General features: G+C 40.8%; 1 protein-coding gene across 1 annotated transcript; it reads right to left on the bottom strand.

Annotated features, from left to right (window-relative positions):
- Positions 1-268: 268 nt before the first annotated feature.
- Positions 269-13,477, bottom strand: LOC118424889 (G-protein coupled receptor 54-like). Its single transcript, XM_035833696.1, has 5 exons — positions 13,172-13,477; positions 6,184-6,319; positions 1,688-1,938; positions 1,028-1,162; positions 269-568 (listed from the first exon to the last, which is right to left on the bottom strand). The coding sequence occupies exons 1-5, from the start codon at positions 13,475-13,477 to the stop codon at positions 269-271; spliced, it is 1,128 nt and encodes a 375-aa protein (XP_035689589.1).
- Between the last annotated feature and the right edge of the window lie 237 nt (positions 13,478-13,714).

Below are 13,714 nucleotides of genomic sequence, written 5' to 3'. Positions count from 1 at the left end.
CATCCTCAGTTTGGGTTTCAAATGAAATGCAAGAAAACTTGTGGAGAAATGTCATTGTTGCTACTGAGTAAAAAACAATGTATCACAACTGAGATTCATCAAAAACAGATATGCAGTGATGCCGTTTAACGCCATACTGCTCCCATTTTGCGAATTTGTTTTAGAATTTCCAAAAACAAAACGCATTTTCTTGGAACGAATTGGCGCCGGTTCGCGTCACGTTGTGAAAACCCTTTGCAATTTGGTGCACATCATTGACATACCCGCTTTACTCTTCGACCTCTAATATATCCCACTTGTTGGACGACGTTTGCTTGACGCTCCCCTTGCTGCCGCCGGCAGAGCGGGAAGACGACGACCCGCGAACCGAGATCTTTGACGCTGCCGTGAGCGTGGTGGTGTTGTAGCTTTTGGACAGTTTGGACGTGACCTTGGTCTTCTGTGCCAGGGTGAAGTCCTTCCTGCGCTGGCACATCTGTCTCAGGCAGTTGCGGAAGTTCTCTCCCACGAAGGTGTAGACGAACGGGTTGACGGCGGAGTTAGCATAGCTCAGGAACAGGGCGATGATCTGACAGAAGAAGGGAGATGAGTTTACGTTAGACTCTATAAGAGATTCTATAACTATCACTACTTAATTCAGCAACGATTTATGATTAAAACCTTTTTTCGTTGGAAACGGTCAAAAATTGATGCCTGCGTGAAGGTCATCCATGTACAGTATATTAATCAAATCAACATGGCCCAACAGCGAACACACACAAGGAACAAACAATAGCCTCATAGGTGATGATAACAACTGATAACAGCAATGCCATTGACAATGAGAATTCATTGTGCTCTGAGACACACCTAAAATTTTCAAATCTTTAAAGGTTTACTTCTATGCCAACCTTTAAAATCAAGCTTATTTATAAAACATCTGCATTCTATGATTCATGTATTGCTCATTCATTTAAATTTCTGATTTAAAGTTTATTTAGGGAAATCAAACGAAACAAACAAACTAACAAACAAACAACAAGCAAACCTTCAGGTAGTAGACCGTGGTGGTGACCTTGTTCCGGATGTTGACCATGCGCCACAGGTTGAGGGCGTGGTTAGGCAGCCAGCAGAGGCTGAACAGCACCACTACTCCAATCACCATGAAACTGATGCGTCTGGTCTGGTCAAATAAAGGATTCAGAAATTCCGAATGATGCACACCTTTTGTGCACAAGCGTATCCAACAAGCATACATGCATGAAATGCCTGGTTAGGCCTACGTCACATTTCCAAACCGGGGCCCGGCCAGGCTGTTTGCAGAAACGAAAAATTAAAGTTTATGCCAATAAATATGCACAAGACATGATTTATTTTTCGTCCGTTTTGTGTTTTTATTGTTCTTTATATCATACTTTTCGTTCCTTCAAATTGCCCAGGCCCCTTTGTGGAAATATGTGACGTCAATCTTTGTTAGTAGACGAAATCAAAACATGCAAACACTTTATGAAAGCTTTTTAACACAGAGCACAATGACAAAGACACATACTAGACATAGGTCGCAGTGAGACCGCATCAAGATATAGATCTAGTGGAGAGTCTGCTGTGAAACACAAAGTCTAATTCCAGGGCTTTAGCTGGCCCCTCTATAAGCGATATTTACTGCTATAAGCGATATTTAATCAGGCTAGTATGCGCCTTGGTGTACCTGAAGGGTGTGGTTACGGGGTCTAGTCTCGCTGGTCTTAAACCGGCTCCACAGTCGCTTGAGGATGAAGCCACACATGACAGCACACACCACCAGCGGGATGAAGTACGTGATCAGCACGGTGTAGATCATGTAGCCCTGCTCGAAGGCAGGGAAGGGCCACACGGGCCGGCAGTACGTGCGGATTCCGTACCAGGAAATAGGGACCAGCTTGTAGTAGATGACCATGGGGAGGGCCAACAGGAAGGATGCTGTCGTCATAGAGATAGAGGTAGATAGAGAGAAAGGAGACAGAGAGAAAGAGATTTGAGAGGGAGAGAGTTGGAAAAGAGAGTAAGAGAGAGTTTGAGGGAGGGATCCGGAGGAGCGATAGAACGAGAGAAAGAGTGTGGAAGGTCGAGAGAGAGAAAGAGAGATAGAGAGTTAGAAGGAGAGAGAGAGAGAGAAGGGGGCAGAGAGAAAGAGGTGGGAGTGAGATTGGAAAGGGATAGAGAGAAAGAAAAGAGGTTGGGAGGAAGGGAGGAGAGATAGAAAGAGAAAGTTTTGGAGGGAGAGAGATAGATTGGGTTAAAATTTAACGCAAAATTTGAACATAGAATCATGTTTTATCTTGTATGCAATTCTAGCCTTTCATAACAGCAAAATGTTTTTATTCTTCTGTTGACTACAACATCATCTATACTGCATTTAGTTGTTTATATGCCTTGAATTCTATGATATATCAAATCAATTGATGAACCACTCTTCATTGTAACATACGAATAACAGATTTTAACGGGTTGGCATGTCAAATACAGTTTGACACCTATAGTGATTCCGCAACACAAGGAATATTCCATAGAGATAAATTCAAAACAAGTTGATTCGAGTTCTCTATGTGAATTTGAAACAACTTTTGCTATATACTATTTAAGGACAAGTATGTATTTATGTAAGGATAAGTAGTGGTTGAAAGCTAGTACTTACATGACATTAATCGTCAGATATCTAAATCACACTTTCCTACACAATGAATTACAAGCGTGTAGACCTGTCACCGTTCCGGGAAGTTAACATCCGTTCCTGGAATTATCCAGACAGGATGATGAATGGACTCTGTTATAAGATGGGCTCTTTTCAACGCCTTTGTAATATCCTTCGCAATATCCGTTAAGTCTGTCCCCAAGGCCAAAATTATTACATCTTAGATAGAGGGGGGATAGTGTGAAAGGTTAATCTTTTAGACGCCCACTTAGGAAATAAATCTAGTTTACACAATGCATATGAGCCAAATAGTGTACTGTCTGTGTTTGGTGGGCTTTATTAGTCTATAGTTGTTTACAAAAAAACATAAGTTTGGTCATCGATATTTTCAAGAGAGTAGAAATGAAAGACTAAACGTTGCTGGTACGTGAGCAGCTACCTAATGGAAATGGAGAGTGGGCATTTTTTTCCAAATGTGCGAAATGATAATTTTTAGGGTGATTTAAGGCTACCTCTCGTTCAAACTTAACTCTCCACAAAACATGAGTCAAGCAAATCTATGATAAAGCGGCCAGTTGACGCTACAATTTTGTTTAAAAAACCCTCCATTCTAAGACTTTATTTTTTCTTCATATGTATTGTCCAGTATGTTCTATGTATGAATTAATTACGATCATGACTTGTTTGAATTGATTTAGATGGCCTTTAAGCATTCATCTAAATCACTATGATATGGCTGTGCCCTATTGCATTTAATGCGCTTTTCGGGTGATGTAGTGGGTTTATTCCATGCTATATGCCAATTCTTATGCAAAATGTCTCTCAATGCCTCATCCCGGAAGTCAGCGTGATCATATTTCAAATTTTTATTTCGGGCAAATCTCCTACCATTGAATATGATGCGGATTTAATTTTTTTTTGGTAAGATGGGGTTCATTTCAGGTTAATTATATCCCAGTATGTATGCAAAGCACCTCCCAACTGACACGGCTTACCCCAGAAGTGTTCGTGATCAAATTTCCAAATTTTCATTTTTGCCCAACTTAGAGTCGATTCCACATTACCAAGAGTTCTTGCCTTTTGTTCCAACATTTTGGAAATCTTTATAACATTCTAATTGTGAATAGTAACTGTTTAGAACTATTTATAACATCATTGTGATGTTCTAAATATTTTCGACAGTGTTCATACATGTTAGAAACATTTCTTACATCAAATACATTATTTCTGTTAGTTTCTAAACTGTTCCAACATAGATTCATCATTTGTGATCATATGTGATCACGTGCACATGTTCGAACATGGAAAAAATGGTAAAACTGGGTCAGTGGGCTGGGGAGAGGGCAATTCACACATCCCTGCCAAGGACAGGAAATTGTGTCTGTCTGACACCTTCTCACAAAAGAGTCACCAGTGTCTACTAAAGAAAATCTAAAAATACAAGACCTAAACAAAAGGCCTAGCTTAGCAGGTTGGTTTATGGTGGTAATAAAAGTTTTTATGGAGGAAAAAAATGACGCAAATTGTTGGGACATTTGATCACATGTTCCAACAATAACAAAAACACATAGATGTTTCCAAATTGTTCTAAATAAAGAGATATTTGTACTATTAATTTCCGAACGTTTCCAACATATATAGATAGGTTCAAACATGTTCAAACTTTCATTTTCAATTGTTTGAACGGTTTAGAATTTCAGTGGCTGAAATATTCTTTTACTTAGAATAGTTCAAACTTACTACAAATATTATTTCAAAACCCTCTCGGTGACTCTGAATCGACTCTATCATCCCCTCTATCTTAGAAACCTTTGGCCCAGTCATAGTCCATTGATACTCTCCGTGTCTTTTATGCCCAAAGCAATCCGCATCACTATGGGCATGTCTCTCCATATCTACCTAATATAGCTGAAAAGTAATCTCTTTGGATTTGGAAGTCTTAGTGGGTTAGTGGAGTCAGAAATATTACTTCATTTATGATTCCCAATTCTCTGCCTGCAAAAAGTCGATAAGATAAATAGTTGGCTTGACCCTTGAGTAAATCATCATCATCGGTCGACGTGATCAAACATGTTCGCACTTGTTTACACACGACGGGGTTATACCGCCCCTTACGGGGTGACATACCCTTTCGATGGCTAATTACAAGACGGGGATGCGCCAGGTCTCCATCCGGGTGAATGATGTAATTCACCATGTGGTTGATACGAGACAGAGGAGCTAAGGAAGCTTGCAGGATGCAAGGAACAATGGAAAAGGATGAAGAAAGACTGAATGCAGCTATAGGACTTTCCAGACTATAGATGCAGAACACAGTGACTGATGATGATGATGAGAGGTTCGTCAGGCCTCCATCCGGGTGATTTGAAGTGAATCACCAACTCCCGACAGAAGGATTTGCACCAACGCACACCGCACCATCGCACGTGTGGGGGTTCTTTAACGTGCATGGGGTATGGCTCTCCCCATACACGGGACCTCCATTTAACGTCCTATCCGAGGGACGACTCATTTTTCACTTGAGTAAAGTGAGGAAAGTCGTGTAAAGTGCCTTTCCCAAGGGCACAAGAACGGCAGCACGGCAGGCGGATTCGAACCGGCAACCTCTCGGTCACGGGCCGAATACACTACCACTGTGCTACGCGGCCCCACCAAAAGAGTAAACTGCAAGGATTTTTAGTTGGATATGGTTTGGGGTTTGGGATCGATTGAATAACAAGGACAGGGTAGAGCCTTTACAGTCTCCGTATCGCACAACTGATGATATGAATTGAAGATGATTCAGTCTATACTTCTGGATATATATCAAATTTTAATTAGACGTTTTGAACAGCGTCCGCCGTTCTTCATCAGTAAAATAAAAATAAGAGTTTACAAATGTTTATTTCTATTTCACTGATGAAGAACGGCGGACGCTGTTCGAAACGTCTAATAAAAATTTGATATATATCCAGAAGTATAGACTGAATCATCTTCAATTTATTGTATCCTGGATGACTAATCTTCGCAACCATAACTGATGATATGGTTAATGAAGAAACCTCCTGATGATTAGATATTAATGAGAGGGAATATTGATAAAATACCAAGTGGCTTTAGACTTATAGTTTGTTCTTCATTGAAGCTTAATGCTTCATTAGATGTTGGGAGGTTTACAGCCCTGTGGCCAATGGCTTATACGATAAGAACCAACAATTGTCTATTCCGCTACAGAGAAATCTGTTCGGCAGAGTATTTGTGTCCGACTGGCGTTTTGAAATCCTACAAGTCTAACTGCCACACTATACGGTTGATTGTAAAACTTGATAGAGATTACAATGAACTCTACTTCGCTCTTGTAATCCCCAAACATGTGAATTTCTGCCCATATATAGCTTCCTCGCTTTCTAATCGGTCTAACATCCGGTCCACCATTCTGTCCGCCATCCGGCCCGAATTTTTACAGGTCCGGTTCCAGTTCTGGACCGGTCCAATAAGAAAAAAAAAACTGTTTTGTATGGAATGATGTATCGGTACCCACTCCCAGTACTCACCAATCCATGTACAGATGTTCAGGACGATGGCAATGCGGCGCTTCCGGAATCCCAGAGAACCGATGGGATGGACAATGGCACAGTAGCGGTCAATGCTCAGGATGGTCAACGTCAGGCAAGTGGCCTGAGTGGTGACCTGATTGAAAAATAACAATATACTTGTTATTATTCAACATTTTCGGCAATATGTTGCATTGTCAACTTTTCATATTTACCTTCGTCTGTTCTATAATGGTATTTGGATGCTGCCATTGCTGGTTAGGAAAACAAAAGCCAAATCATCAGCATAACTCGAGAAACTGAACATTGAACCCTTGTCCTGCTGAGCCCGTTTATAAATGGGATGGACATTTTAACCCTTGTCATGCTGAGCTGTATTGTTATGAGTTTGGGGTATTTCGCATGCAAAAGTGGCATACCGCAGCAAAGCCCATCGAATGGAGAAGTGAATCTGCTGCAGCAGCAAAGAACAGGTTACGTTTTACTGATCTGATGAAGCCATCAGCTCTAGGAGGTTAAATTGGCAAAAAATAGCCAGCAGGACAAGGGTTGATATTCGGTAGATGGGTAGGGGTTGGCAAACAAAAGGTCAAGTTATATATGAGCTGTTCACATTACTTTCTGCTTGCTCTAAAGACTTTGCTACTCTCTGTTCGATAGATAAATTTAACTACGTTCTGGGAGGCGATAATCCTCACTGTGTACAAGTAGGCAAATATATCCACGATTGTTTATACCGTAGAACCAATAGTGTAAATGACATGCTAGACCCTTTATGTTGATGTATCCATACCTATAGATATCCATATATATGTGTTTAGTTGAACTGTAAGTAGTTGTTATACATGTAGACCTTACGAAAGTCGCTGTACTTTTGTCGTGTCAATAAAGATTGTATATAATGGGCACGGCTTTCTAAGGTACTGCAGTGTAACTGCAGTTTTGGTATTACGTGTTCTGGACATGCTGTGGACTGGTCTTTGAGTGGTAGATAGCTCTTGGGTAGATAGCAAATGGTGTAAGTTTCGGTTTCCTAACGATTTTTAACAATTTTGCTTCACACTTTTCAAGAGAATAACTCAAATAGGGGTTGAAGTATCGTTATGATTTTTTGGTATGTTCCCCCTTATTTTAGATGCATGCCTGCAGATCGAAAACAGAAGGTTGCGGTATTTCTATCGACCTCCATTACTTTGCTTCGCGCTTGCCGCAAGTCACTTAGTAAATTATCTAACGACATCCAATTTGCCGTTTTCTCTGACGCACAGCGTGCGTAATTACATACACCTGTCATGTGTGGTGTGTGATAAACGATATTGGAATTTGTTGAGGTGGCATCTGCACTTAAAGCGCCGGTGTGGCACTGCGGGGATTAAAAGATAACTCACCGAATTTCAGAGATAGAGAACGAATTTTCTTACATTTTGCGTATTCCGTTGTCTTCTAAGTCATACTTTTACGTGTTACGCAATATCTAAATCATAAAAAAGAATCGGCGAAAATAATACAACAGTGCCGCAATGAATGAACCCCGCAGTGCCGCACCGGTGCCCCAAGTGCAAACACATCGATCGCGCTGCGCTCTCACTGCGACCTAAAACGCATGTGTGTAGCCTACTGGTAACATCACACATAATGCAAAAGTGTGACTGAAAAGACAACAAAACCCACAAAGCGTAAAAAGATTTGTTTCTCTACAATTCGTTGAGTCACGAGAAAGGCAAACGCAACGTTTTACAACCTCCAGGTTCTATGGGACTGGTCAGGTGAGGTGAGGTGAGGTGAAGTAAGGTGAAGTGAGGTTGTCAGTTGATGAGCATGTTTAATGCGCCATTCTACGTGTGCAGAAAGGTCCACGAGATTGAGAAACGACAGGGCCTCGCTTAATGATTCAATACATGATATATCCGGCTCATTGAAGCTGATATCTAACGACCAATACAGACAGAGCCTCTCATCATATCATCTAATGATGGCATATGAGTGGAATTATGTACTTTTCTAGCTGATGCAGCTCGTTATTCTCTTATCATTTGGTAAATTCGTCCGGAGCCTTTCTGTTCTGTGATGCATTCAATATTGCGCTTACTGGCAAGCGTGACCGGATGTATCATGTCAAGGACACTTTCCAAATTACTACTTTGCATTCTTTGGGGATATATACGGATGAAAACGGAATCTTATAACGTCGATTATACTGCCAATTAACTTCGCTACCGGATACAATATGTTCGCATACAGGAGTAGTTTAGTTGTGTTAAAAAGGAGAAAGGAAGGAAAATTGCTATAAATATGAAAAAAATATCTTTCTAATATGAATGAATTTGAAAATAACATAATATACTTGAGAGTCAGCAGTCATTAATTGAATATAGAAGCAGGAAGATAGCACACATTTTTGCCCACTTTGACCATTTGAAGCAAAATGGAAATTGATTTTACTTTTGTCATAGAATACTTAAGATGTGGTGTCTTACGTAATGAGTTTGTCACATTTCTTTAAGTACAACGGATTTCAACAAACTTGAAACAACAAGCAAATTCAACTATAACTTTATATTTGACAACTACCATTGTGCATAAGAAGATTAAAGATTGCTCTGTTATTAGAAAATATATTGACACGTATAGCCCCACCCAATTGTATCAAGTTATTAAAGTTTTTACGTATGCTAGCCTGTAGTCCATGTTGATTTGATTCTGTAGATGACATCCTCTGCGAGTGTGCAAATAAAAACGTTTTGAAAAACGGTCCGTTCATTATGAAATCAACGTAGTCAGAAAGGTTGAACAAATGACTGGACACACTGGGGGAGATATACAGGACACTAGATTTTCTTTTTTATTCTTTCACATCTTTTTTGACCTTGGAATTTACTTTGGCGTTCTGTGATATTAGATCCATTTCGGTAATTCAAATCTACGGAATATAAATGCTTATTTTACAGCTGCATTGTGCAATTTACAGTGTGGTCAAAACTTTCTTTATTTTTGAAAACGGCGGAAGTTATTGCGCGCGCTGATGTCAACCATATAATCAAATGAGCATGACCTTATGGCTTAGTAGTAGAAATTGCTCAGTATCCAGAAAGCTAAGGCCGGAGAAGCAAGACTGATGCACGTGGCAGAAGAAAAGCGGATTATGAAAAAAGAACTAATTTAAAAAACAGCAGACCTGAGTCAGCTTACAGATGTGCGCTATGTGACAGAGACTGCCATTCTCGTATAGGACTGTTTATAGCCATAGCCATAGCTGTAAGACTGATTTTAACATGGCTATTCTTACTGACCGAAGGGGCCGTACTAGTAGAAACTTAAGATTTATCAGGAGTTTTTATTTCGACGTGTGTATTGTTCGTACAAAAGTGACTGTGCTTTTGCTGTGTCCATATCTTCTATTTTATTTCAACGCTTCTATTCATCTGTCTGTGTGTCATTCACTACATGATTATAAAGATGCATGTGGTATCATTTGATGGTTGCAATGGCATTTTAATACAAATAAACGCCTATACTTATTATCATTTAAAGTGCCTTTACCATCAGATACATAAATATTGGTTTTACGTGTGGTGGCGCCTGAACGATTATTGGACATTCAATGGTATCATGATTCAGTTTGGCAGCTTAATATCGGTTGTGTGCATCATGGGCTTAACGTATCTACTGAATGGTTAGATATAAATGCCTGTCAGTATACAAGGACTTTGCATTTACTTTGCGAATGCAGTAAAGGAGATTATATACACTAGGGCTGTTTATCTGCCAACATACTGTAAACCGACACTTAGTGCACGGGTGGGTGACGTCATCAATGGGTCAAAAGTTGTTAGAAGTCAACATCGAACCGCGTCTCAGTTAACGGTGCACACCCCAGTTCTTCCGCGACAGGGGTAGTACGCGACAAAAAAAGTGACGAAAGGCTTCCGAGGGTCTATGTTTGAGTTGAGATTTCTCATTATTTCCTGCGAAATGACATTAAACGGTTACATGACTGAAAAGCGTAGGAAATGGTATGCTTTGGGTGCAAATTGTGTTTTGGTCCGCGTCTTACTTCCGCGATATTCCTACGCCTGAATGTAAACAGGCCCGTGACCTACATTCACCTCTGAAGCGCTGTGTTAAGCCAAGTTGCAATGCCCCGCGTCTTGGATGATTAAAAAACTGTAGTGATAGAATTTTCTTCATAATTGACTGGGTTACTCTTTAGACTTTGAAATTCCTATTTCTGGCAGTATCAGTCGTGCTTGCCGGAAAGATCTTCTTCATCTGTTTTATCCAATGCGAAAATGCCCGATTTTGTCAATCATTTTTGACATGAAAATGATCGTTTTCCCCTATAATTTTTCAAAATTAGAGAAGTTGAAGGATCGGAACTGAGTTGGTCTTGTAGCTGAAGGAATATCCTCTCATCCCATAACCAGTTATTTTGCTTCAGTATAATTCCCTGGAAGAGATGGTCGCTAGACTTGAGGGTGTGCCGCCTCCATTTGAAACCCCAAATATACTGGGCTGTGCCCCTTAAGAGAAGCTTGGTGGGCCTTAGTGTAGATGATGATATCGACTTCCAACGACCTTTGACCCATTACTGACGTCACGGGTGCATTGAGTCACGTGCCCATATCGCCAAGGCCAGCTAGCTAAAGAGGACTGAGTAGTTAAGATTAAGATTCTCTTAACAATAAATCCTTTGTATGTTCGTGTTTGATAGCAGGGTTAACGAGGGGCCATGACCTTCAATAATGAGTAGATAACAATTATAAAAGTCCAATTAATGGAACTTCAACTTAGCCTGGGTACCATCCGGAAAGTAGTTCGCTCTGGCGTTCATTATTTACTATATACAGTCGCTTCTAGCTCTGACATTCATTATACACTATATACAGTCGCTTCTCTGTGTTTAGCAGAAGCGAACATAGGAGCGAACTACTATCCGGATGGTACCCAGGCTAACTTCAACTAGGATCTATTTAGATTCCCAACAGTGCACGTTATCTTCAAGCGGCAGACTGGATGATACACAAGTTTCTCCGTGATCTAATAACGATTAGTCCGCCGCAGAGGGAGATCTTTCAAAAGAATTTCAGTTAGGATAATTCCGCTGTCAGTGACGGATACAACTTTGCGCAGCATTACCTTTAAAATACGTTTTGGCACAGGAAATATAAAATAGTTTGCATAGGGCTGTAGTACCCTACCAAACTGAAAGAAATGAAGGTCACAACAAAAGCCACTGGTAACATTATTCCCAAGATTAGATCTGAATCTGAAATGACACGTCCTTTACGCCTCTATGCCCACCCCTATGACTTTCCGTGTAGATTTTCCCATAGTGTTTGCTAATCAAATACATTTTGTCAGTTTGTAACGGTAACCTGTCACCATGATGTATATCCGTGGACAAGAAAAACTGTAGTCATCCACGAAGAAAATTGTATCGACAAGATTACATACACATACATACATACATATTCATACTTGTTAACAAGATTAGGGGAAAGAAAGAAACAATTCTTGACATTGTAACAAATGTTACGCATTAACGTCAACAGGTTTCCATGCATTCACATATCTGAGAGTTCTCAACCGAGACAGAAATATTGAGTTGCCCAAGGCAACGGCACAAACAGACCGTTACCCTTGTCCACCTGCTCACATAGATATCTCTCAAGTACACCAAGCGAGGAACAGAGATAGGGTTTGCAGTTGATGGACAGTAAAGGTAGATTGAACGCTCAATAGCGAAAAGTCAACCTTGTGAAGATACAAAGCACGCAGCATAGTTGGTTCTTTGGAAAAAATACCGCATTTGGCCTTGGCATGGATGAAGTTTCCTTAGCTTGTCGTTTGAGCGTCAAGGGCAACTTATGAGACATCTACTACTGCCTGGTACCCGGGTGCTTATCACCATTCGCAGAAAGAGCCGTTCACCATACATCTAAGTCCAAAAGTTGTTTTATGCCAGGTCAGAGAAAAGAAATTTACTAACGCATTTATCTCACGTATAGTGTAGCAGTGAGGAAGGCCCAGAAGGACAAGACCAACAGAGAACGTGGACGTGCTTGTTTGATGGACTATACCATTACGTTGTCACAAACTAAAAAGAAAACACACGGAAGGGAGCAGAATCACCACTAGTTTACCATGCATTGGCATCGCCAAATAAAAACCGTCGCTGTTATACTAATCCTCTAGCACGTAAAGATCAGCACGAATTGATGCATCCTCATCAACCATCAACAAGCACCCTACAGAAGTGGGTAAACCCCGCAAGTCTTCGTCAGAGAAACCAAGGCAAAAAGGACGTAAATATTGCGTCAAAGTTGTCGTCTTCCACTCAACAGGTTGTCAAACACTGGCTTTCGTACCGCTTACATGTAACCCTTACCAACGTTATCCTTGGCATTCGCAGGAATCCGCAGATCTGGCCCAAAGCCAACAATCATTCTTTCTGTTGCCTAGAAGGCATATCTTAAGTCGGACTAGAGCCTCCACTGAATGACTTGATTGTTTTACACCAGAAAAATCAGATAAAAATCTTGTTCGACACTCTATTAGCTGATACTTACAGTTCACCAGTGTAGGAAAAGCTTTTAAGTGAACTGTAACGTTTGTTTCAGTGATTTTGTAAGGAGTATTGGCGGATGTTTCCTTAACACACACTTTTGTCTCTATTGATGCAGAAATACTGAATTTTAAGTCGCAAAGTTACATTTGGAATCGGAGAATAAAGGAGAATCAGTTTTATTATACAACCATTTTGTACTCACTTTGCCTGCGTTTCGTGTCTCTCAGACACCTTCCCCAGAGATTCTAACTAGAGTAAGCAAAGTGAGTAAAAAATGGTTGTGTAAGATAATTCTCCTGTGTACCATATTCTACCGACCTGATGAATTTATTTTCGGATGAAATCAGAGAAAATCTGTAGATATCGGCCCAAAGTTAGAGGGTGATTTTTTCAATAGTCGTTTAGAAATGTTTGACTAACCTGCATCATGTAGTTGACAAACTTGCACATGGACAGGCCGAAGACCCATGACGGCAGGACGTAGCTCGCAGCTGTAAACGGGACGCAGAAGACGAGGAAGGCGAGGTCCGTCACGGCCAGGTTCATGATGAAGTAGTTCGTGACGTTCCTCATCTCGGCAAAGCGGGCCACCACGTAGATGACCAGCGAGTTGCCGACGAAGCCCACCAGGAAGATGACGCCGTACACGGGCGGCGCTAGGTACGCTACTATCGGCAGGTGCACGCTGCGGGGCCATGGCGTTGTATCGTTTAAACTTACATTCATCGCGTAACTCGAATGAGAACAGCACAATGTACTAAAACGAGAATGTACAGTGTACTACATGCAATATATCTTTACGAGAAAGCATCTTTCTCTTCAGAAGTCAAGTCACCACACTGAACTGAACTGATTCCCATGAATCCTTTATATACGATTTCATGGTCTCGTGTCCACGTAACTGGCATGCGCCATTCCTCTTTAGGAGTTCCTCTAAAGCCTCCAAGATGGTCTGGAATAAGA

Source organism: Branchiostoma floridae, chromosome 10 (genome assembly GCF_000003815.2).
Source record: "Branchiostoma floridae strain S238N-H82 chromosome 10, Bfl_VNyyK, whole genome shotgun sequence".
Lineage (NCBI taxonomy): Eukaryota > Metazoa > Chordata > Leptocardii > Amphioxiformes > Branchiostomatidae > Branchiostoma > Branchiostoma floridae.
Note: the sequence above shows the minus strand (reverse complement) of the source record. Positions and strands in the feature narration are given on the sequence as shown.

Bases quoted from the DNA above. Each gene is read 5' to 3' on its own strand.
- LOC118424889 (XM_035833696.1), bottom strand. From the start codon at position 13,477: ATGAATGTAAGTTTAAACGATACAACGCCATGGCCCCGCAGCGTGCAC. The intron at 6,320-13,171 runs GTTAGTCAAACA...TTTTTCAATCAG, and splicing joins TTGTCAACTACATGATGCAG to GTCACCACTCAGGCCACTTG. The intron at 1,939-6,183 runs GTGAGTACTGGG...CTATGACGACAG, and splicing joins GAACATCTGTACATGGATTG to CATCCTTCCTGTTGGCCCTC.